The sequence below is a fragment of the Danio rerio genome, chromosome 1 (assembly GCF_052040795.2).
Source record: "Danio rerio strain M-AB ecotype USA chromosome 1, GRCz13ab, whole genome shotgun sequence".
NCBI classification, from domain to species: domain Eukaryota; kingdom Metazoa; phylum Chordata; class Actinopteri; order Cypriniformes; family Danionidae; genus Danio; species Danio rerio.
This window is the reverse complement of record NC_141021.1, coordinates 29231753-29257895: the sequence shown is the minus strand read 5'-3', so window position 1 is coordinate 29257895 and position 26143 is coordinate 29231753. Positions and strand designations below refer to the sequence as shown.

Here is a 26143-nt window from a genome sequence, read left to right as displayed (position 1 = left end):
ATACTAACGAACGAACAAATGTTAGTTAAACAGCAGGTCAGAGGTGCAACCAAGTTTAACATTTTAACTTGCGCATTAACTTGTGCATTCTAGTTTAACTTTAAGTGTGATGAGCAGTTCAGTGTTTTTATTTCAATATCTTGAGGTGAAAATAAACAGCGCATTCTCTCTGCCTCCTTATACATAAACATTGGGTTGCGCTGCTGAAGAGTGCAGGAGAGACAGCTTTACACTCTGTCATTCATCATATCTTAGCTGTTGTATTGGAGTCGAAAAAATATAAAAGGTTGTTTTAACAGTCCCGATATGTTTAATCTTTTTCTTTTGCAAATTTCCTGTCATTTCTCTTTTACAAATTTTTTTTTTATCTGCTTGATTCTTTTAAAAACGAAAGTTTTATGAATGTTGTAAATGTTTTATTTCAAGTGTATAGTCTTAATGTCTTTTTTAATAATTTTATTCTATTCAGAGCAGCACTCAGATGTGAATTTATCCTCGAAAACGTAGCGTGACAGCAATGCATGTGTTAGATAATTGCTTTTTTGGTGCTTGCGATTAATTCCTAATCCTTTCCATAAAGTTTTAAATCAAAAGACAGTTAATTTAATTACTTTCGATGTGCTAAAATTTTTGTTGTCTGGTTTAGTGATGTTAGTAATGCATAGAAAAATGTAAGGCAGAATTCTCCTGAGCTCATTAAACCACTGATGACAGACACTTTGTGATGGCTTTGAAGGTGGTCAATGAGGTTTTTTGTGTTACCTTGGGAAGTTTGGACTAAACAGAAGCAAAGGCCTGATCACATTGAATTCCTCAAACACATGTAATCCAGATGCAGTCATCTCATGCTTGTGATGTGGTACAATTTGTAAACTCCACCCAATTAAATAACGGCTTGGTCTTTATAATGTAAAATCGCGACAATATTTATTGATTGATTGTGGGCCACAAATATCATTATCGTGATAATAATATGATTAATTGTGCAGCCCTACGCTTTAGTAGCAAGAAAACAGTTAAACAGACCATCTACAGAACAATGATAAAGAACAAGCCTCCTCCATTCAGCCTCTTTACTTTACTCCTTTACTTTCACGGAGTAAGGAAACGGTGAGAACTCACTCCACTGAAGGCATCCATTAGCCTACATATTTAATTTGGTAATTTTGTTTGTTAATTGCACAGATTTGTTTCAAAACTACTTCTAAATTCAATTTTAATTACCAGCAAACACATAAACGAATAACATTGTATAACATTATACAAATGCAAACTGTCATGAAAAATTGACTAGAACAGAGCCATATTACAAAGTCTCCAAGGTAAAGAATGGAAGAAGGTAGTGGTTTTATATTTATGTGCAAACAATTATTTTTTTTTACTTTTTTTTGACATTTTAATAGTTAATTATTTTTTCATATGAAAAGATATTAGTGTATTGCTGTACATCCTGTGCAGGCCCGGATTGGCCAATTGGGCGGACCGGGAGAGTTCCAGGTGGGCCGGTCCGTTTTTGTGCAAGCAGTGTTTCTAGCTGCTTGCACTCTCAGCAGTCGCACTTTTTTTCATTTATTTATTTATTTTACAATAGCCTCACTCTTTTTATTCATTATTTTGCCGCAGCTCTGCTCTTCTTATTTATTGTCTCGCAGCCCCATGAGCAAAATGCAGCATGTGATAGTGTAATTAGAAACTGAATTGGAAATGACCTTATTTTAATATAGTCAGTCGTGAACTGAGGTGGGCCAGTCTAATGCTTGAAACTCCAGGCTGAAAAGGAGTCCCACTGCGGCCCTGATCCTGTATGTATTAGGTAGGGATGTCCAGATCCAATATTTATATCCGAAATAGTAAAAAGCAAAGTCCTTTTAAGATTTTCAATTCAATTCAATTCAGCTTTATTTGTATAGCGCTTTTACAATGTAGATTGTGTCAAAGCAGCTTTACATAAATGGTCATAGTAACTGGAACAGTGTGGTTCAGTAACTGGAACAGTGTGGTTCAGGTTTTAGTGTTTAAGTTCAGTTCAGTTCAGTTTAGCTCAGTTCAGTGTGATTTAATCATTACTGAGAGTTCAAACACTGAAGAGCAAATTCATCGATGCGCAGCTCTACCAATCCTGAACCATGCGAGGCAGTGGCGACAGCGGAGAAGGAAAAAAAACTTCACCTGATGGGAGTGAAGAAAAAAAACCTTGAGAGAACCAGACTCAGTTGGGCACGACCATTTTAATTTCTCCGCTGGCCAAAAGTCTTGTGCAGAACTTCATTCGCCGTGGTTTATGCTGGAAGATGGCCTCAATGAAGACTCGTCTATCCCTGGAGCGTCGCTGGAATCAGACACATGTTCTCCACAGAGCACATTTACCATGCTCTTCACACTAAGTTATGGTGTATTATGATAGAAATCTATTGTGACGTAGTACACGCTGACGCCATCATCAATGGCACATCTCAGGTTTATTTACTTCACGTCAAGCGATATTTACATTGTTTTGTACATGCTGCTAAGCAACGCAAGGCACCGAATGGCGACTTAGCACACATCATGCGAGCCACATTTAAAACGTTTGTTACAATTCGGTCATGGCATGTCGTGGTTCATCCAGTGTAATACCCAATTCAACACCAGCGCTTCCCACACATAAGACTTACCTCAGCAGCCCGGTTCTGTGTGCGTGAGAAACTCCACAGACTCGGATGCTCTGCTGGGTCTGTTCTGACTTTGGTCGTAGCTTTAAGAAGAGTGCAAGGACACGCTGAAAAGAAAAGTCTTTTACTAAATAGACCGATCTAGCTCATTATTTAGGGTGACAATACATCCTCTTTTTCCCGGACATGTCCTCTATTTGGGACTTAAAAAATGCATTCAGCCAGGATTTCTAAATCACCTAACAAGTCCGGGAGTTGCTTTCGGTTTCTAAAGCTGTCATGTAAAATGTGTTAAATGCTAAACATTTTTGTTGTTTTAATTTTCTGTTAAAGAAGAATAAGAAATCATTCTGTTGCTGAGGGCCATTATAGTTTAAAAGAAAGAATGGTGTTACTTTCGGGCAGAAGGAAAATTTAATGGGCATTCCCATATTTAACTTTTCTTTTAAAAGCCCAGAAAGATAAAGTGCTCTGATAAACAGTGTCAGCTTTGCACATGAGTTTGCAGCTCTGTGTTTCTTTACATTGTCATACTTTTCCCATGTGGGAAGTAGGGTGGAATCTGTGCAATATATTATGCAAATAAAATACATTTTGATAAATAAAATTATTTTTAAAAGTCACATTATTTTATGTGCTGTGGAGGAAATGTGTGTTTCAATTCAGCTACTGCAAGTATATTTATGTTAAAGATAATATGTGCAATATATATTATTATAAAATTAATAATGTTTTGTTTGGGAACATTGATACAGCCATAATCTTCTCATGAAACACAGATTAAATAGATCTGATCATGTAAATGTTTCTACTATAATACTGCACATTTTTAGAAACCTAACAATAACTTATAACAATAACTTCCAATAACTAGAAAAAAATATTTTTTTCTTCTTCTTATGTTCCTGCTCTTAGCTGTTTCTACAATTTGCTGATAGTAAAAATACTTTAACTAGTATTTTCCACTAAAAATATATATATATTTGTTTATATGTTTGGTTAAGTTTGTTTTGTTTTAAAGATATTTTTCAGGGTCTTAATATTTATTCTTTAATTATTTTTATATATTCTTATGTAAAAGGTTCACATTTATGCAACCAATAGTTAATAAATTGTTTTTTTTTTTTCATACTTACTGTTGCTGACTTTTGTTCTCAGTTTGATCTAGCTGTTCATACATTCCACTCAATAAAAATCAGTAAAGGTAAAATATTCATGATTTGTGCTGATATTGGATTTGTATCGATATCGGTTCGTACTGAATACTGCAATATCGGTATTGTATCGGAAGTGAAAATGTTGTATCGGGACATCCCTAGTATGCAAGGGGGGAAAAAATAATAAATCCTGAGCCTGAACTTTTGGTGGAGAGAAACTGCACAGAAGAGCTTAAAATATTGACGATAATAACAAAAATAAAGTAACAAGAGATTAAAGTGCTTAAAAAACTGGTAAACTGAACCTGAAATATGAGATTATGCTTTGCACCACTTATTTAAAAGTACTGTCAAATGAAGTGTTTTTTTTTCTAAACAATATCAAGTGCTTAAAATGCAAGTCCTATAAAATGCTAAAGAACTGAACTGCTAAACTGAAGATTAGAAGTGAAATCAAGACCATTATCACTTCTTTTTTTCTGGGTTGTAAGTCCTTAAAACTCTTTCTTTTTCTTTCTTTTTTGGACCAGAAGATGGAGCTGGTCCAATGGATGAGGGTCTGCTGTTTGTCCAATCATATTTTGTTCTTTTGTTAAATAAAAATATCAGGCTACCTCAAATCGATCGTTCCACAGGAAATATGCATTTAATTAATGCTCTGCTGTTATTATTATTTCACAAAACCTTAGTCAACATTTTTAATAAAAGTTATTAGATTAAAGATTATCACTTATGATTATGACTTATTTTGGTTCATGTGTGTGTGCGCTGCGTGTGATGAAAGAAAATGACAATTAACCTCAAGGGCTCTATTTTGAGGATCCAAGCCCAAAGCGCAGGACGCAAAAGCATTAAGTGTGTACGAATCCATTTTTGCTATTTTAAGGATGGAAAAATTTGCTTTGCACCATGGCACATGGTTTAAAAGGGTTCAGCTTATTCTCCTAATGGGTTATAGGTGTGGTTTGAGAATAAACCAATCAGAGTCTCATCTCTTATTCTCTTTGTGCCATAGCGCATTTGCCATTTACATGACGGACTTTGTAAGTGGAAAAACTGAGGGTTTCACTAGTAAGAAAATAGTTAAACAAAGCACCTGCAGCAGGAGAATGAGAGATGAGCCTCCTCATTCTTTACTTTCACTTTCACTCTCGTGGATAAGGAAACGTGTTGTACGTAATTTCGTTAGTTAAGCGCAAAGATTTGTTTCAAAACTATTTCTCAATTAGGACATCCTGCCGCCGGGCCTGCTATGACGATACTTCATTGTTAGAACAGAAACTAAAGTGGAAACTGTGGATGAAAACCTGGCTGGGAAGACGGCGATAACATGAATTATCTGCTCTTCAATGAGAAAAAAAATTTAAAAAAATAAAAAAATTCGCAGACACGACACCGTGACAGCAATTATTATACAACGCAGATCATGTATATGATCATTAATATTAACAACTAATATTAATAACATATCAATAACTCCACTCGCTTTAGACTTTAACTTTTGGAGCTTGTTCTTGTCAGCGCAATATGGGTTTATTCCATGTAGGCTGCAAAATAAGATTATGAAGAATGATTAAGAGCATGCTTGTTCTTCATTGCATCCTTTTCGTAAGCTGTTTTATTTATTTGATTTAATTTACATAGGTTAATTTACATTTTATGCAAAAAATAAGAAATAACAAAGACCAAAGTATTATGCTAAAATATCCGTACAAACGTACGTGTTTATTGTTTAACTTTCATTGATAAAACAACACAATACAGCCTAAAATAACATAGTTAAATATTAAACAACTTTATGCTTGAAACAGTATAATAACAATGAAATGTTACATTTTAAGAACTTCACAAATAGTTTAAAATGACAATATACTAATCAATAATATAAATAGTAACTGATGATAATAAGAAAAAGAACAAAAATATTAGCCTATTAGGCCTGTAACGATATAAGTCAGATGTTGAAAAAACAGTGTCTCTCCGCCTTTTGTTTTCTATTTATATTTAAAAAATTTTGCCAGAAAAGCTAACATGTTGGTTTTGTCCGGTTTAAGCGGAGACCTAATTGGGATTTCAATGTTTCCAGTAGCACTGAATACCCGTTCAGACGGTGTGCCTGTAGCGCAGATACTTTTTCGCAACCGTGGCAAAGAGAGGGTATCTTGCTTGGAAAGCTGGCTTCTCTACACTGCGGAACGGCGTGTTATCAGCTTCCAAATATGCTGCTCCATTTCTTGTTGTCTACGTCTACTATTTATTACTTTCTCTTTTGTATTTGTACATTTTTGATAAGGCCTCTGCAATACCTGGCTGACTAGTTGGGTGTTTGCGTTGTGAAGATGACATGATTGGAGCTGGCTCCGCATATGGATGGCTCCAGATGGAGATTCAACGTGTTTGTCCATTTAACGCTTGTTTTTTTTTTTTTAAAACAAGCCCTACAAATAGCTTCATCCAAATTGTTGGTTCACCCTTCTCGTTCGCCACAAATCCAAAATGTTCCCAGATTTGCGATGTAATATAGGTTTTCCAACGAGGTTCATGGCTGAACTTGAACTTGCTGAATCGCCTCTAACATTATATTCATAAATGTAGTCCTTGGCAACATAACAGAAAATTTGTGACAAGAAAAAAGAAGCGCGGTGGTCTAATGTATGTCACTAGGAAACAACTAAGTCAGCTGGTGTGCACGAGTCATGTTGCCGTTGATGTTATAATTGTAAATTTAATAATATTGTGATATTCAAGATCTGTAAAGTAATACAGCTCTGGATAACTTGAAACAGCAACCACAAGTCTTTTCTTCATCATTAAAAGTTTGCCATAGTCGCCTTGTCAACTCAAACACTGCTATTATCTCAATAGAAACTCAGCAGTGCTTTCATTAGATTAAAGAATGAAAAAGACGCGACTGAGGTAACACACTTTTTCCGCTCGAGCACACAGCTCGCAACAGTAAAACACTCGCGGCCGTTAGTATACTATTCAACAGATGCCCCTTATGTAGCCAAACTTTAAAAAATATATAAAGTATATTTTTTAATTGCATAACTGATACTATTAATCGGTTACAAACGCACTCTTTCGGTTAAAGGTTAATCGGTCATTTTGAGCATCCCTATATTTAAACCGCATGCGCAGGCTCTAAAATATTTTTTTTCCTCACGGCCGCACGTCGGAGATCGGGCATGTTGCTGGAATACTTTAAGCCCTGCTGCTTTTTGTTGGTCAATGCCACAGTCTATCTCAGTTGCCCCAAATAACAATGCACAAACAATGCCTTAACCAACCTTTTCAGACCAACACACCTATGTGTCCACAAATGGGTTTGCTATTTAAACAACATGGTGCAAAACGTAAAAATAAAACCTACGCTCATATGAAAATAGCAACAAATCATGCCCTACAAGACCTGAGCCTTATAGCGCTGAGTGTATGATAGAGCCCATTGTGTTTAATGGGATAAAAAGCTGTTTTTTGAGAACATGTTTTAGAGCATTAATCACAATACCATGAAACAGTGATATTTTTATCCAAGCTTATCATACACTCAGAATCTTTTACTGGCCCATGCCTACTGTTGACTCGTTCGAAGATCAACAAGCTCACATATCTAAAACCTGAGTGATGTGCATGGTATCCTGAAATTTTCCCTCCACTCCGAAATGCTGAATACTGTTAACACAACTAGCAGCCATCAGTCTTTGCTATTTACCCTCTTTATAAGGGTAGTGCAGACAAGCTCATTGAAAGTATTTTTATGGCTCCAAAAAAGCATGTAATACAATAATAACATTATTTGTGTGTATGTCATTGTGCTGGGCGATATTTCAGATTTTTTCGATTAATTCGAATTTACGTTTTAAGACGATTTAATTTTGAATCAAATCGAGAAATCGCGATTTAAAAAAAAAAAAACATATATTTAATACATTATAATGGCACCAATGCGCTTTGGTTCACCCTCTGTATGAAGCAGGAAGCACACCAGAAGCGCCTCTCGGCGACACGTCGCGCGGCACCACGCAGCGCCATGAATTTTGGAATTCTAAACAGGTTTCTATACACACACCGACGCCGCCCAGCCACGATTCACGAAGCAGTTCATATTACAGCCGCACCACAGACAGCCATCTGATTCGTTTCATGTTAAATATCATGCGAATGTGCGCATTTGGTGTGTGATAGTTTAAACTGTCTTGCGGCGCCGTGTCGTGGCGCTTCTGGTGTACGACCTGGTGTACGACTTCCTGTTAAAGCGTGAAGTCATGTAGGATTTTCTTTGTTGCATTAGTCTGAGTCACGTCTGTGTGGATTGTCAAGACATTCCCTCATCAAGTCGATAAACTCGATCTCAACATGTATGAAGGATGTAAAAGCCTGCCATGTGAAAAACCGCGCCGATCTTTTGGTTTGAACACGAGCAGAGGTGAGGGCCTGTAGCAGTGAAAATGTAAGTACCCGCCCCATGACGTCATTTAGCGGACCTAGTTGAAAACCAGACAGATCAGGCAGCATAATACAGATAGTGGAGCAAAGCGCATCAAATGATCGGTATTAAAAAGGGGGAAAAAAGAAAAATAGATTAAACATATTATTTTATATTAGACACACATGTGGTACTTGTATTTGCTCTTGCTATACGTCCACAACTTCACTCATTGGATTAAATTAGGCTTTACAGTTTCCATGTTCAGTCCTTTTCTTCCACTATCTTTTTAAGAAAAAGGCAGCAGCTTTACAACCTGACATTTAATCAGAGAACAAAGTCGAGCTGACAGCCAATCTTTCCTAGGCTCAGCAAAACTTGCAAAAAATACCTCTGTATTCCTGCAAGTGCAATATTTACACAAATATTTCTTATTCAAATCTTCTGCAATGCTAGTTAACTTGTGAATTAGTTTTACATTTATTTACACCTTGACTGATTTTTGTATGACATTGCCATTAAAAATACAATGTTCCTTAACCAGATGGTTTTTCAAGTTACTTTTAAAGAGAATGTTACTTCAGTCATGTTGTTGTAATGTTTTAAGAAGACTAGTAACACAATAAAAAAAATAAAAAAATAAAAAAATCGAAATCGAAATCATGAATCGATTAAACTTTATAAAAAACCTAGATTTTTTTTTTGCCAAATCGCCCAGCCCTAGCATGTCAACATAATCAAGTTTGCATTTGTTAGCAAATTATCTGCATTATCACTTAAAAGCTCATTATCACCAACTGTTTCTAAAATTGATAGCAACAGCCATTTTAGGACAGTTTGAGGCCTCTTCATAACTTCTAACAATTTAAGAGCTAGTTTCACTGCTAAGTTACCATTAGTTTAGATTTTCTCCAAAATCAACGAGTTAGGTGCTCATTTTAGCCTTTACATGCTTTTTAAATAAATACAATTTTAATAAAAGTAATCCTAACTTTCTGTCCATGCCTTCTGCAGTAAAGGGCTCTGCTGAAAAAGGTAAAAAAGCATACCTCAACTCAATCTGCTTGCGTTTTTGTAGCTCCTGATTCCTGAGCTCCTCTAAGCGCCGTAGTTCCTCTTGACGTCTCATGAGATCTATTGATTTAAGTCAACAAATATTACAATTGACTAATTTAAGAACATAAGCACTACATTCTCTAAAGAGCTACATGTGACCGCACAGTTACTATGTAATATCACCGTCACTGCATACTCATCTCTTTTGTCTTAATCAGTAATAATATAATAGAAAAATCCTAATTGCCTTTAAAAGCAATTAACATTATTTTGAAATACTCAAGTATTTTCTTCATAATATTGCAATAAACAAAATAAACTGGTTGATGTTCTAAATCTGCACTATACCTTGTCGCATCATCATTAGTTGATGTTCTTGTTTGGCAGCCTCCATTTCAGTCTCCAATTTCTCTTTTGCTTCTTGTATGTTCCGTTCTACTTGTTCCCTCTGCTGTTTGTCCATCTCATCAAGTGCTTTCCAGCGAGAAGAGTACTCAAACTCGAAGGTGCCTGGCTGTGCAAAGTGTGGCTTATGCTCCCTTTCCCTGTATTAGTTCATTGATGTTTTTTAGTTTAAAAATGTACAAAAGACAATTTTTACCCTTTAGATATGATTGAAGCATAATGGAAAACAAGGACCGTCAATGATTTCAAGACATACTTGTGATATTGTGCAGATTTTTGTAACAGCTTTTCTGGTAGCCCATCTTCATCATCATATTGTTCTGTTGGCTCAAGAATGACTGGACGAGGGGACCTGAGGACCAAAAATAAATACAGATTCATGCAAAAAAACAAACAAACATAAATAAATGAATGAACCTTTAAAAAAGAAAAGTTATTACGTTGTAAGTAAAAGGGCCCCATCTGCACAATGGTCCAAGGCCTTCCGGGCAGCAGGTTTATTAGCAAACTCCACAATCCCCTTGCCTGTGGGCCGACCTCGATCATCAACTATCACAATTGCCCGCTCAACTGGGCCAAATTGTGAGAAGGCCTGTTCAAGAAGCTCATTGGACACTACTGGAGAAAGGTTTCGTACTGTAAGGGCAGCCCCATGAGTTGCAAAGCGAATACGAATGGGTCTGTTTCCAAGTACTGTTCCATCCAACTCAGCTTTAGCAATCTCTGCTAATGTTCTTGTTTCCTGAATAATAAAAAGTTGGCAAATTCAAATATGGTTACTTAAACACTGGAAACTATTTACAAATTTATGTATCTAAACTCATTCCGATTTCTCAATGCCAAGTAACTAGTAAATAAAATGCATTTTACAAATGTACAAATTTGCATATACAGGGGTTGGACATTAAACTGAAACACTGGCCAATTAATTGTTGGAGGTTTTGTGGCTAAATTGGACCAGATTAGTGGCCAATCATTATTTATTGCACATTCCAGCAGTAAGAGCAGAGTGTGAAGGTTTAATTAGCGTAATAGCACAATTTTGCTAAAAATATTGCAATGCACACAACATTATGGTGACATATCAGCCAAAAGACAGTTTAAAAGAGGACAAATGGTTGGTGCACATCCTGTTGTCACATCTGTGACCAAGACACAAAGGGCTTTATTTTTACTGTACATGCGCAGAGCGCAAAACGCAGAGCGCAAACACTTTCAGGACGTGTCAGAATGCATTTTTGCTAATTTAAGGACGGGAAAATCTGCTTTGCGTCAGGGCGCATGGTCTAAAAGGGTTGAGTTTATTTTCTTAATGAGTTATAGGTGGGTTTGAGAATAAACCAATTAGAGTCTCATCTCCCATTCCCTTTAAGAGCCAGCTGCGTCCTGCCAAGCGCATTCGCTATTTACAGGACGTAAAGTAAGTCTAAGTGGAAAAACGAGCATTTCACAAGCAAACAGTTAACAGTTTTTTTTATGGAAAACTGTAAAACAGAGCATCTACTGCGGGAGAATGAGAGATAATGGATCTACTTTCACTTTCGCTCTTGGATAAGGGGAACCTTTGCACAGACATCAATTAGTCTATAAATAATTAATAGCACTTGTTAAGCGCAAATATTCGTTTCAAAGCTATTTCAGCAAACGAATAAATGAACAATAATAACAAAGTGTGCTTAAAAACCTGAGTTATATCCTTAAACACATGCTGTGCACCGTATGGTCTAAAACCTGCAGATAAGCCAATCTAAGCTTGTTTTTAATAAAACAAATATAAATATGGATATAATAAATAATACTGCTAATAATATTAACATTATACAAAAGCAAATTGTTATGAATGAACTGAAAAAGCCTCCCGAGATGAAGAAGGCATAAAAGCAGTGGTTTTTTATATTCATGTAGGCTAGAAAATAATATGTTTTGTAATATTTTAATCCTTTATATTTATATTCTATATCTATTCTTATTATATCCTTAATATAAAATTTTTTTCATATGTAAAGATATTTGCCTATTGCTCTCTTTTGCGTATTAAGCAGTGTGTAAGCTAGGCGCAACTGCGCCGGAGTTTAGACCGGGTTTGTTTTGGTCTAGTGAAAAATCTTTTTTAGTTTCTCAAAATAGCAACGCGCCAGCAGTGCGCCTCAGAACACCTTCCTTTTTAGACCAAACCCAAACCGCATCATCCTCACCTGCAATCATGAGATGTATAAGGATAAAACAAATATTTGTCCACTGATCTGTGCTATAAATGCAATTTCGGTATAATTTAATTGATTTCAATCATTTTAATGACCATAATTGCTGTATTTTGCGCATCTCCTGTTTAATTACAGCGTAGGAAGCGAGGTGAGGTAGCACTGAGTTGTGCCTCAGTCAGACAGTGCAATCCCCTGGCAACTGGGTTTAGTGCGTGCCCTTTGCTCATTCAGAGTATACTACAATGTAAGGCTTTATTCTCGATCATTGTCTGGAAAGACCAGGGGCCTCATGTACGAAGACTTGCGTTGAAATCATACTCAAACATTGCGTATGAAAAAAAGCTGTAAATGTGCGTACGCAGTAAAAAATTCAGATGCATGAAACACTGCCTACGCTGAATCACATGCATATTCTCTTTGTACATCCAAATGAACGTGAAACTGAGCGCAACATGCCTCCCTGCCTCCTCCCCCGTATGAATATGCTAATGACTCTACTTTGGCAAAACCCACCGAAAAAGCAATGTCAAAAGCAAGCAAAAAGAGAAACTTTAAACAGAATGTGATTTAGAGGTGCTGCTTTCGAAGGAAGGCCGGAGAAAAACTTTGTTATTTGCAAGTTTGTTCTCCAGAATTTAATAAAAGAAAAAACGAGTGGGAGAGATTAGCTGATGCGGTTAATACAGTTGGGTCTGAACAACGCACTGAGTGGATTAAAAAAAGATATAGTGCGATGTAAAGGTGTAAAATTTTGTAGAGTCCTAAACAGCGTGAGTGGCGTAGCTCGTAAAACGCATGGCAACATGTTTTGACACGTTAGAGTAGCGCTGCACGATTAATCATATCGCAATCGCGATGTCAGCCTATGTGATTACATTACAGCAAATCATGCGATTATATTAAATAAACAAAAGCGAAAGCAGTGTGTAAGCAGCGCGTATGGAAAGCAGAAGCAGCACGCAGGCATTTGCCTTTCACAGTAGCTGCGTCAGCAGCGCGCAGCTCTTTGGCAGCTGCTGCAGAGATCAATCTATCTCTGTCTATTCTATGTAGTTACATATATCTCTCTATATACAAATACACCTTTAAAAAAATGTTTTATCTGCACTAAGGCCCGCTGCATAGGCAGTATAGGCAAATGCTAAGGGCGCTGTACATCCAGGGGGGTCGCCAGAAATGAGCGCAGTTAAGTTGGTTTTGTTTTCGATATTCCTGACACATTCAGTGTTAGACGGCAATAACTCAAAAACCTCTTCTAAAGTGTGTTTCCTACAAAAAGACAAACCTGGTTATGTTTCACAGCTGTCTTTTTCTTTTTTTCGCTTGACATAATGAGCACTGCTCCGTTTAAGCAGTCGCATTATGTGTAGCTAGGAGAGCTCGCACTGAGAGGAGCTCTTAGTAAGGGACCATCGGAAAAGTGCTTCTTTTTTTTTTTTTTGCTCTGCTCAGATTCAGGTGTGTGTTGAAACAGACAATACACTTAAAAATATGTAAACATGTCCGTCCTGCGTGTTTTACTTTAAACACAACTAATTTTTTCTTAAATGAGCACAAACAGTTACTAAAGTAGTCGAATGCTTCATTATAGATCTGTGCATTCTCACATGAACACCTCTGTTATCAAACAAAATGAGAGATTCATTTGCTGCTCTTCACTAAATAACTATAGTAACTTTAATCAATATGCAAATACAATCAAAGATTTTATAGCTTTATTTAATTTCTGTATAGGCCATTGATTTTAATAGGCTAAACCTTTTAATTTATTGTCAATATTTTGTTTGCTATGTATTCTATCATTTGAAGCTATTTGTTATACCATATTTTTTACATCTCAACGTTGACAGATTGCTAATCAATAAATAGCTATAGTGCTATCTGTAAGTTTTAACATCAGCTAATGTTATGGAAGGGCATAGACGTTATGGAAAACAGTAATAGTAATGTAACTTCCCCCAACATTCCTTCCTCAAGCAAATGTGTAAATATTGAATCTATTTAGCAATAATGTTAATTTCATTGGCTTATTTATCAGATGTTTTTCCAGCTTTTAGTAGTTGATCAAAAAGCGATTTAGTTTCTTATGACTATACACGCAGTGTAGAGACGGGAGAAAATGGATACAGAACAGACCAACAATGAACTTGTGCCCAGGAAAAAAATGCTACCTCTGTTATTTGGTGATATTTTGGCTACAGGATATCGGACACTGAGCAGAAAGAGGTACAGTGCAAAATTTGCCAAACTAAAATTGCTACATCACGTGGCAACACAACAAATTTATATCAGCACCTGAAGCAGCAGAGAAAAGTATGATGAATGCATGGCGATAAAAGCCAAAAGTAGTAATGAAAAAATATTTTTAAAAAATAGGTATTTGTTTTATTTATCTGTACATTTGACCTTTTAATTTTATTTTAAAATTAATTTAATGGAATTTATTTCAGTAATGTAAAGATGTTACTGTTATTTAATTTTGTACAACTTTGTTTTAATTTGAAAACATTGTTCATTTCCAGTTGTTGCTAGATTGCACTGTATTCTGTATCTCAGTTGAAAAATAAAAATTTCAGCATTATTAGTAATCTGTGTGTGCATTTTTCTTAATAACAAGCAAGTTAAGTCATAGCACATGTTTATCATATCGCAATCGCAAATCGCAATTTTTACCTTTAATAATCGCAATGTGATATTTTTCCCAAATCGTGCACCCCTACGTTAGAGCATGAACTCGGTTTGAATCCAGCGTCTGATGAACTCATGCTTTTTTTCCCCCGCTACATATCAGATTTTGCCTATACTCTCCATTACGAGGAAGAAAAGTAGGAAATATTAATAAGTGTATGCATCATATTTTATTTGCACATTTATTGAATGGAAATGTTTCTGATTCACGTATGCAAATTCATCCTCAGATAGTGCCTTTATAGTAATGTGTGTGCAGTAGATTGCTCCAATTACATTGGGAAAAATGGCGACTGCTGCACATTGCACTTTAATGTTTGGCTGATCAACTGCAATGTTATGGAAACCTTATATACCTGCTAGACATATGGATGAACCCGTCTCATACAGCTGCCATTGCACGGCTCAAAGACACTTTGTAGAGTGCAATTTAACACAACTGCCTCTAGGAGTCGCCAATGGAAATAAAACAGACACACACAAGAAATGTGCGTACGCCAGGCATGAAGTTGGCATGGACCTGCGCATATTCCCACGTTCATTTCATCGTTAGTAAATCGTTAGTGTCTGCAAACTTTTGCAGAGGCCATTTTTTCTGTTGTTTTGAAAGTGTAAATGACAGAAATAAAATCTGACTTTTTTGACATATTATAAGAACGTCTACTCTCTAATTGGAGGCCTTTTGGAATTTGTTCCATCTTTCCTTGGCTTTATGTACATTAATACAAATGTTTACCTGGTGTGCCCAAACTTTTGAACCCCACTATGTGTCCTCACTTTGCATATGATAGGTAATGTATTTCATGAATGTCTATCACTTATTTTGTGTAGGGATGCACAATATATCGGAGGCCATATTGTTATCGGCCGATGAATGCTATTTTTAAGATTATTGTTATTGATCCGATGTCTAAATTAGGCCGATATCTTTAAGCCGATAAATTACGTAATTGTTGTTGTGCACGTGTGGGCGGAACATGTTCAGACTTGTTCATGGATCTCTCCACACACTGATTATTCAACTATCCACACCGATTATTTCAAAGTCTGTCATTTCTTCACGTGGTATTGCTGTGCGTTAATAACTTGTGTGTTGTTGTTGTGTTAGAGATAGCAGGAAGATTTACTTATTACTCCAGGGCCGAATAATATTAGTTTCGGGGTGAACTCTTTTAGTTGCAGCCGGGGAATGAACGAGGACCCATGTAACTTGGTCTCATTGTGAAAAAAGCGCTCCTCTTTTCTGTCTCTCCCTCTTCACTTGTATCATACACACGCACCAAACTGACCTGCACACGTGACGCGCTAAACAAAAACTTTTTCAGAAGGTTTTTAATCTAATAAAATTGTTTGTTATTATCAACGCGTTGGTTGCCATGTGTTGTTGATGTAAGATTGTATTCAGTTTGATCGGAATATTCATAGTGATTATAACAAGCCCGAGTGAGAGTTTTCACCGTGCGTGCGCGGAGAGCTTTTCACTTGAACTGTGGCTATGAACTGTCCAAACACCTCTAAAAAAGGCTTTTTCGGACATGACATATTTGTAAACATGTACATTATTGTAACACGTTATATTTAAGAACATATGAGCTGGTTTTAGTCCTTAGCTCTTTCATTTTCATTTTGTTTAAAATATATTTAACTTGCTTGTTGATTAAATCCCATTTTGTTATTTAAACTTTTTAATTTTATGCACCAGTCAATTTGCATGTTAATTTGCTATGAAGAAAAGGAAATGATGTATTTTTTGTAAGCTGATTTGTGTGAAATCGTAAATATATGTCTATATAGGGCTCTATATCACCTTGCAATTTTAAAATCATAGCTTTTTTGCTTTGAGTATAGGCTATTCAGTTCAAAAGAGCGGAGTTTCAGCTTTTATGAAGTTTGCTGTATAAAAATAAAACATTTTGAATTGTTTTATTGTTGAATCGGCTATTGGCCTCCAAGTCTGAAGAATTATCAGTATCGGCCAAAAAATCCATATCAGTGCATTCCTAATTTTGAGATAGAATCTGACATAAAGCCACTGAAAAGACATGAGGTGGGGCAGGTAGTAGCTCTCCCACAATAAAGGGGGCTTGTGTGAGCTCACGGTCATTTTTGTTCAGTGGTTGCTCATCTCAAACGTACAGTTCAACAGGATTATTTTTCGTTTTGTCCTGATTGACTGACTGCAAAAAATCGCAGATTTTATATCTCAGCTCGAAAAGTTCTAAAAATTGGATCTTGAATTAAAACGTGAATAAATAATGGACAACCAATGTCGGAGCTAAAGGGCTTGCTTCAAAGTACAGAGCAGAAGATAACTTGATCGTTTGAAAGTAATTAAAGTAATTTAAAAGTAATTCAAGTCATTTTAATACTTCATTCTTCATTATCCTCTGTATTTATGAGTGAGAGTGAAAGCGAGCGCCCACATGGCCCGCAGTGCTGTGTGTGTGTCGCTTGTTATAGGTAGCACCTGTTGCATCCACCTTGGTGTTTTTTGGGAAGCATATATCGCTCTACATTTTACATTCTTGCTTGGCCCAATGTGTACCTGCTATGTGTATACAGTATAAAGAATGCTGTTATGAGATATGAAACAGTTTATTTGGCAAATATATAGGGTGCATATATTTGTAAATCGGACTCTGAAAGAGTCAGTACCTCACTGCACACCACTGGTGCATGCGTAGATTACTTGCGGGTGTGTCTGGCGGAAATACCGATCATTGCGCTAATAAGCATCCAGATTAAGGTTATTACAGTTTACGAAAACGAACAAAAAAATGAAAACTAAAATGTAAAATAATTGTCGTTAACAGAAATAAAAATTAAAACGAGAGTTTTTTTCAAAAACTAGAACTGAAACTGTATTGTGTACAAAGAAAACTAACTGAAACTAAAATTATAGCAAAAACCTCCTTTGTTTTCGTATTTGTAAATGTATTTAATACATAATCTTAAGTCTTAAGTAAGCCTTTTGGAAGTAAATATAACCTGCGCTGCCGGGGCCTCATTAGGGCTGTAACGATACACCAAACCCACGATTCGGTTCGTATCACGATTTTTGACCCACGATTCGGTTCGTATAACGATTTATTTTTTATTTTTTCGTGTGGGGTGGGAAAAAAAAGATTTTTAAAACAATTTTTTATTAAATAACATTGGAAAAATCTTTACAAACTAAACATCAAAGAACAATATTAACTATGCAAATTATTAACAATATCAATAGCCATATATAAAATAAATAAATAGCCAAAGCTATATCACTTCTGTTTTCTTTGTAACAAAATACGGTTGAAAAACCAAACAGAACTAAACTGCATTGTGTAGATGGTTCAAGCATGTTGAAAATTATTTTTCAATCAAGTTCTCTTACATAGAAAAAGTAAATTAAATGGCTACTAGGGATGCTCATTTCGTTAATTTTGCTAACCGAAAACCGCCGCTCATTAATCGGTTATTAACGGTGAACTGGTCAGATTACTATAAATTTTATATTAAACAAATTGACGTGTCTATTTTGTGTCTGACACATTAAATATTGCATTTTAAAATACTGATTTATTTTTATATATTAATAGCGGAACAGAACAACAGAGCATCTTCACGCACCTGAAGTGTTTAGCACAGAAGAGCAGAATAATCTAAATAAAATGAATAAAATAAATAGGACTGCCCTAAATTATTTTCACTTAAATAATTAATTTATATTACAAAACGAAAATACTGACTGATTCTTTTTAATAACCGGCATGGGCTTTTTTTTCCAATCATATGTTTTTTTCTTCCGTCAAATAAAAATAGCTGACTTCCTTAAATTGCTCGCTTCACGGAAAATATGCATTTATTTAATGCCCCGCTGTTATTATTATAATCACAAAACCTTTTACATTTTTAATAGAAATCATTATCTTAAAGAATATGTCCTGATATAGCCTATGGTTTCCTCTCTCTCCCTCGCGGTTCAAGTGCGCGCTGCGTGATGAAAAGACGGCAAAAACGCGCTCATATGTAGACTTTTTGTAAACAGTTTTGTTGTTTAAATATGATATTGCATTAATCTGCGTACATGCTTTAAGCTGTAAAATAAAAAGTAAAGCCTATTTGTTGCGTTTATTACGCAGATCCAGGTCGACATAAGCGCTGCAGCATCAACAGGTCTGTATCAAACAGCAATATTCTTCTTCCATTTTGCTTCTTTGGCAAATGCGTCTGTATAGGCACGGGTTATACGTTATCGTCCCGCAAATTAAGTATGCCTTGCAGTTAAACAAGGGGCCGAAAATGAGGCGCAACTCACTGCCTTTATGTTGACAAGGAAAAAAGAAGAGGCGCGGTCCTCTTATGAAACGACTGAATCAGCTGGGTATCAAATGCGCAAAAGTGTTGCTGTCTGTGTTGTTACAATAGTAATATTTAATACTATTGTGATATTCAAGATTTATATATTCATACAGCTCTGGATAACTTAAAACAGCGATTAAACCTTCAGAGCGGTGTTAATGCGTCCTGAAGTAAAGCGAAACGGCTATAAACTCCAGCAAGATTGTGAAGTGATTATATGCAGAGTCATATACCTTTATCTCTAAATAAAGTATAACTATAGAAACTGTGTTCATCTTAACTTAAAGCTTCGTCGTGTTTTCTGACCTCACGCATCTGTCAGTCAGCACTCTCAAAGGTTCAAACAGAAAGCGCACAGCACGGTTACAGAAAAGTTTGCGCTGTTACCTGACATCTGGTGAACGCCCATCCCTCTCTGCGCAGCCACATTAACAGTGTGAGCAAATCATCGTATATGCGCTGAAAATCCGGCCGCTTTGACAGCATTGGCAATGTTTCTGGCGTTGTCTGTTGTCAAGCGGGGTTAAGTTAGTTTTGTTTTTGATATCCCTGACACATTCAGACGGTCCCTTACTAAGAGCTTCGTGCGAGCTCTCCCGGCTAAATATTGCGAGGGCTTAAACGGAGTAGTGCTTGTAATGTCGAACGAAAAAAAGTGTTAATTAGCTCAACTTTTGAAGGCACGCGTGACGTTATTGGAAAGGTAGTCACGGGGTGTGTCGCGATTCTCCCTTATCACACCGCGACACAGGATCGTAGATCTGAGTGTCGCGATTTCGATTTTATATCGTATATCGTTACAGCCCTAGGCCTCATGTACGAAGACTTGCGTGGAAAACTTACTAAAACATTGCGTACGCACAAAGCTGTAAATGTGCGTACGCAGAAAAAAATTCAGATGTATGAAACACTGCATACGCCGAATCTCACGCATATTCTTTTGTACATCCGAATGAACGTAAAACTGAGCGCAACATGCACGAGCACAAAACCCCTCCCTGCCTCCTCCCCCGTATGAATATGCTAATGACTATGCTAATTGCAAAACCCAATGAAAAAGCAAAGGCAAAAGCAAGCAAAAAGAGAAACTTTGAACAGAATGTGAATTGGAGGTGCTGCTTTCAGAGATAGACCGGAGAAAAGCGGTGTTATTTGCAAGTTTGTTCTCCGGAATTAACAACAAAAGAAAAAAATAGAGTGGAAGAGTTTAGCTGATGCAGTTAACACAGTTGGGTCTGAACATCGCACTGAGTGCATTAAAAAAAGAAATAGTGTGGTTTATATGTGTAAAATGTTGCAGTACCCTTAACAGTCTCAGTGGCGCACCTCGTAAGACGCATGTGATCATGTATTGACACGTTCGAGCATGAACTCGGCTCGAATTCAGCATCTGATGAACTCTTTTTTTTTTTTTTTTTTTTTTCCCGCTACATATCAGATTTTGCCCACTATTTATCACGAGAAAGACAAGTAGGAATCATCAATAAGTTTGTGCATCATATTTTATTTGCACATTTATTGAATGGAAATGTTTCTGATTCACGCATGCAAATTCATCTTCAGATAGTGTCTTTATAGCAATGTGCGTGCGGTAGATCGCTCAGATTACATTGGGAAAACAGGCGACCGCTGCAAATTGTGCTTTAATGTTTAGCTGGTCAACTGTATGGTATTGAAACCTTATATACCTGCTAGATGAACCCGTCTCATACAGCTGCCATTGCAAGGCTCAGACACTTTGTAGAGAGGAATTTAACACAACTGCCTCTAGGAGTCGCCAATGGAAATAAAACAGACACGCACAAAAAATGTGCGTACGCCAGCCAGAAAGCTGCCGTGAAGCTGCGCACATTCCCACGTTCAGTTCATTGTTAGTAAATCCAAACGTGAGCAATTCTGAGCGTGAAACCTGGCGTACGCAAAGTTTTTATGCGTATGCAGCGTTGATACATGAGGCCCCAGGTGTTTGTGTTTGACCCTTTCGCACATCAGAGTCTCCTGCTGTCATTGGCCAGATCGAGCCGGTTCTCCTCCAGTCAGTCCTCTCTGTTGCATCCCGTGATAAATACAACGAGTGGACATGACAGCAGCACGGTGACAGCATTAAATACAGAGACTTTAACACATTTGTGCCCAATAATGGGTTTTATTTCTGTATCGTGATCGCGAATGAATCTTTTTAACCGGATTTTCTAAGTGTACTGGTTGAACTAATTCACCAAATCGAACTGAATCATTTGAAATGATTTGCGTCTCCAGTAAGCACTTATCCACCAACTGCTTACTTTATAACAAGCCTAATACCCCCTCTCTGACTCTTTATACTCTCATGCAATTATCAGAACAGTAACGTTACATTGATAAGCGGTGAACCAATAATACTGCGTATGCTTGATTGAGTGAACCAAACACATTAAGTGCAACCAGCTGTGTGACTGAACTGAACTTGAAGCAACTGCAGCGTGAGTAAACCGAGGGCTTGAATGCGAGGAACTGGTGAAAAACGTAACTTTATTTCATGACAGAAAATCGTAATGGAATTTAAATAAGTCAATCATGATTCAGTTGGGTTTACAGTTAGTAAAACTTTACTGTAAGACATTTTTCAGATCATGGTCATGTTTTAACTGACTGAAATTACTATTGCTGACTACATAATGTTGAGTCCTAATATTTGCGTTAGAAATCTGATTTTCCCATCACCAGGCCCGGATTAATAATTCAGAGGCCCCTGGGGACAATGTCTTGTAGGCCCCTTATAGCCGCACCCCTATAGTCGAATGCGGACGGTTTCGCATCGTCCGCCGCAGTTTCGGCCGTTGTTTTACTCTCGAGGCGTGTCCAGCCGAATTCAATCAGCTAGTGCTCTGGGTGTCCAACTGAATTCAATCAGCTAGTGCTCTGGGGTGTATATAAGCAACTAGTCTCACTGCAGCAGCCTCGTGTGAAGACCGCCTCGTGTGAAGACCGATGAGTGTAAAGACCATCGACTCTACCTTCGCCATCGACTCTACCTGCGCGACTCCACCAAGCAAAGACACCGACAAAGCACTTGAGTACTTAACTTTCTTTTTTTACTTTATCTTTACTCCTATTTTTTGTTTTCATTGCACTTTTATTATGTGTTTACTAATTCCTGTTGTTACTAACACTCGCAAAACACGGGAGGTACGCTGCAGGCGAAATCTTCACAACCTTCGTTCAATACATGTATCTGCTATTTCACAACTCTCTCTCCGTGGGCCTCTGGAATTGTCAATCAGCAATCAGTTAACAAGGCAGATTTTATTACCTCCAAAGCTACATATTCGGACTATAATCTCATGGCTCTAACTGAGACCTGGTTGAGGCCAGAGGACACTGCTACACATGCTACTCTTTCTGCTAATTTCTCTTTTTCCCACACTCCTCGTCAGACAGGGAGAGGGGGTGGGACTGGACTACTGATTTCCAAAGAATGGAAATGTACTCTAAGACCGTCCCTCCCAACAATCAGCTCCTTTGAATTCCATGCATTCACCATTATCCACCCCTTCTACATAAATGTGGTTGTCATCTACCACCCACCGGGTACATTAGGTCACTTCTTAGATGAACTGGATGTTTTTCTCTCATCTTTTTCTAATTATGACACTCCCTTGTTGGTGCTAGGTGACTTCAACATTCACATTGAGAGACCGCAAGCTGCTGACTTCCAGACTCTGCTTGCCTTTTTTGACCTCAAAAGAGCACTTACTTCTGCTACCCACAAATCAGGTTACAGCTAGACCTTATTTACACATGACATTGCTTCGCTGATCAAACACTAGTAACTCCACTACAAATATCGGATCATTTCCTTCTGTCCCTCAACATCCACATTATTCCTGAGCCACCACACAGTCCAATACCGGTTGCCTTTCGCAGAAACCTACGCTCTCTCTCACCCAATAGACTATCCACCATTGTTTCAGACTCTCTTACTCCATCTTGTAAACTCTCTGCACTTGATAAGAACAGTGCCACTGATACACTCTGCTCAACACTAGCATCATGTCTAGACAGAATATGTCCTCTTGTATCCAGGCCAGCCCGTGCCAGTCTTCCTGCACCCTGGCTCTCGGATGCTCAAAACTTCGAGCTGCAGAGAGAATTTGGTGGAAAACTAAAAATCCTGCAAAGCTCTTACCATACCAAACTCTTCTGTCTTCTTTCTCGGCTGAGGTTACTTCTGCTAAGCAGACTTATTTCCGACAGAAAATCAACAATGCCACTAATCCTTGCCTACTTTTTAAAACATTTTCCTCCCTCCTCTATCCTCCTCCTTCACCCGCATCCTCCACACTTACTACTGATGACTTTGCTACATTCTTTTGCACCAAAACTGCAAAAATCAGTGCTCAATTTGCTGCACCTACAACAAACACGCAAGATACAACACCAACACCACACACACTCACCTCTTTTTCTCAGCTCTCTGAGTCTGAGGTGTCCAAACTCGTGCTATCTAGCCATGCAACCACCTGTCCACTTGATCCCATTCCCTCTCATCTCTTGCAAGCCATCTCTCCTGCAGTCATACCAACACTGACTCACATAATTAACACATCTCTTGACTCTGGTTTATTCCCCACTTCATTTAAACAGGCTAGGGTAACCTCACTGCTAAAGAAACCCAACCTGGACCATACGCTACTTGAAAACTACAGACCGGTATCCCTGCTTCCATTCATGGCCAAGATTTTGGAGAAAGTAGTGTTAAATCAAGTCCTGGACTTTCTTACTCAAAACAATCTCATGGACAACAAGCAATCAGGCATTAAGAAAGGCCACTCAACTGAGACTGCCCTGCTCTCGGTCGTGGAGGATCTCAGACTGGCTAAAGCAGACTCAAAATCATCAGTCCTCATCTTGCTGGATTTGTCACTGGGGTACCTCAAGGCTCTGTTCGTGGGCCACTTCTCTTCTCCATCTACACGACATCTCTAGGACCAGTCATCCAGAAACATGGATTCACCTTCCACTGCTATGCTGATGATACCCAGCTATACCTCTCTTTTCATCCTGATGACCCCTCGATTCCAGCTCGCATCTCAGCCTGCCTGTTGAACATTTCACACTGGATGAAAGATCATCATCTTCAGCTGAACCTCGCGAAAACGGAAATGCTTGTAGTTTCTGCCAACCTGACTCTACACCATAACTTTTCAATCCAGACAGATGGGGCAACCATTACTGCATCCAAAAGGGTGAAAAGCCTTGGAGTAATGAAAGATGACCAACTAAACTTCTCTGACCACATTTCTAGAACTGCTCGATCGTGCAGATTCGCACTCTATAACATCAGAAAGATCCGACCCTTCTTATCTGAACATGCAGCTCAACTCCTTGTTTAAGCTCTTGTTCTCTCCAAACTGGATTACTGCAACTCTCTACTAGCTGGGCTTCCAGCTAACTCTATCAAGCCTCTTCAGCTACTCCAGAACGCAGTAGCACGAGTGGTCTTCAATGAACCTAAACGAGCACATGTCACTCCGCTACTCATCCGTTTGCACTGGCTGCCAGTTGCTGCTCGCATCAAATTCAAAGCTCTGATGTTTGCTTACAAAGCGATTTCTGGCTGCGCTCCTTATCTGCTCTCACTTCTGCAGATCTATGTGCCCTCCAGAAACTTGCGTTCTGTGAATGAATGTCGCCTCGTGGTTCCATCCCAAAGTGGGAAGAAATCACTTTCCCGAACGCTCGCGTTCAATCTGCCCAGTTGGTGGAATGAACTCCCTAACCGCATCAGAATGGCAGTCACTTGCTGTTTTCAAGAAACGACTAAAAACACAACTATTTAGTCTCCACTTCACTTCCTAATCTGCAATTGCCTCTCTGGATATACCACTAACTGTACTCAAAAAAATAAAAAATAAATAAATTTACTAATACTTTTCTTCTTAGACTTTACGGACCTGAAACTTGCCTATAGCATTATTCATTGTTGCTCTTATAGTTGTGTAAATTGCTTCCTTGTCCTCATTTGTAAGTCGCTTTGGATAAAAGCGTCTGCTTAATGACTAAATGTAAATGTAGTTGAATAAAAAAATAAGATTAATATAATATAAAATCTGCCAGGACCGAGCACCTGCGCAAACTGATAGAAAATAATCATAACAATCCTAGATTTTTATTTAACACCATCTCTAAATTAGCAAATAATCGGTCATCCTTGGAACAAACTACTCCACCGCAAATTAGTAGTGATGATTTCATGAATTTTTTCAGTAATAAAATAGAAGGCTTTAGACAGAAAATAGGAGATGCCAAACTTTCTGCACCGGCTTATACTCCAAATCCTGTAAATATTTCATTAAATCATAATAATAACCTACACTGCTTCAAAATCATAGAACATGAAGAGTTAGTAAAAATTATAAATAGCTCTAAACCAGCTACGTGTATGCTGGACTCAATTCCAACAAAATTACTGAAAGAGCTGTTACCTGCTATAGGAGAACCTCTTCTTAACATTATCAACTCTTCTTTATCTATAGGCCATGTTCCAAACTCTTACAAGCTAGCTGTTATTAAGCCTATTATTAAGAAACCGCAACTAGACACCAACAACTTAGCTAACTATAGGCCTATTTCAAATCTTCCATTTATGTCTAAAATACTAGAAAAAGTTGTTTCCACTCAATTATGCTCTTTTCTGCAGACGAACAATATTTTTGAAGTGTTTCAGTCAGGTTTCAGGGCTCACCACAGTACAGAAACCGCCTTAGTGAAAATAACCAACGATTTACTCTTAGCTGCTGACCGAGGGTGCGTCTCGCTATTAGTTTTACTCGATCTTAGTGCGGCATTTGATACCATTGACCACAATATCCTCATAAATCGCTTAAAGTCTACAGGTGTCCAGGGACAGGCTCTACAATGGTTTAAGTCATACTTAACTGACCGCTACCAGTTTGTGAATCTTAATGGACAGCCTTCACAAATCTGCCCAGTAAAGTATGGGGTGCCTCAAGGATCAGTTTTAGGCCCTTTACAGTTTACAATTTACATGCTCCCTCTGGGAGACATCATTAGAAGACATGGGATCAGCTTTCACTGCTATGCAGATGATACTCAATTATATATTTCCACTAAACCTGACGAGACGTCTAAACTTTCTAAACTAACTGAGTGTATCAAAGACATCAAAGACTGGATGACCAACAATTTTCTTCTCTTAAACTCAGACAA

At 37.6% G+C, this 26143-nt stretch overlaps 1 protein-coding gene across 5 annotated transcripts in view; it reads right to left on the bottom strand.

Annotated features, from left to right (window-relative positions):
* The window catches only part of pspc1 (paraspeckle component 1), a 55830-nt gene that overhangs the window by 24889 nt on the left and 4798 nt on the right, over positions 1-26143 (bottom strand). For all 5 annotated transcript variants that reach the window (XR_015475933.1, XR_015475934.1, XR_015475932.1 and 2 more), the window contains 4 exon segments: positions 10139-10440; positions 9955-10050; positions 9642-9838; positions 9287-9371 (listed from right to left, as the gene is read on the bottom strand). Coding sequence is in view for 1 of the 5 variants with exons in the window: in NM_001045258.1 (NP_001038723.1) it covers positions 9287-9371; positions 9642-9838; positions 9955-10050; positions 10139-10440 (680 nt within the window). In the remaining 4 variants the exon portion in view is untranslated.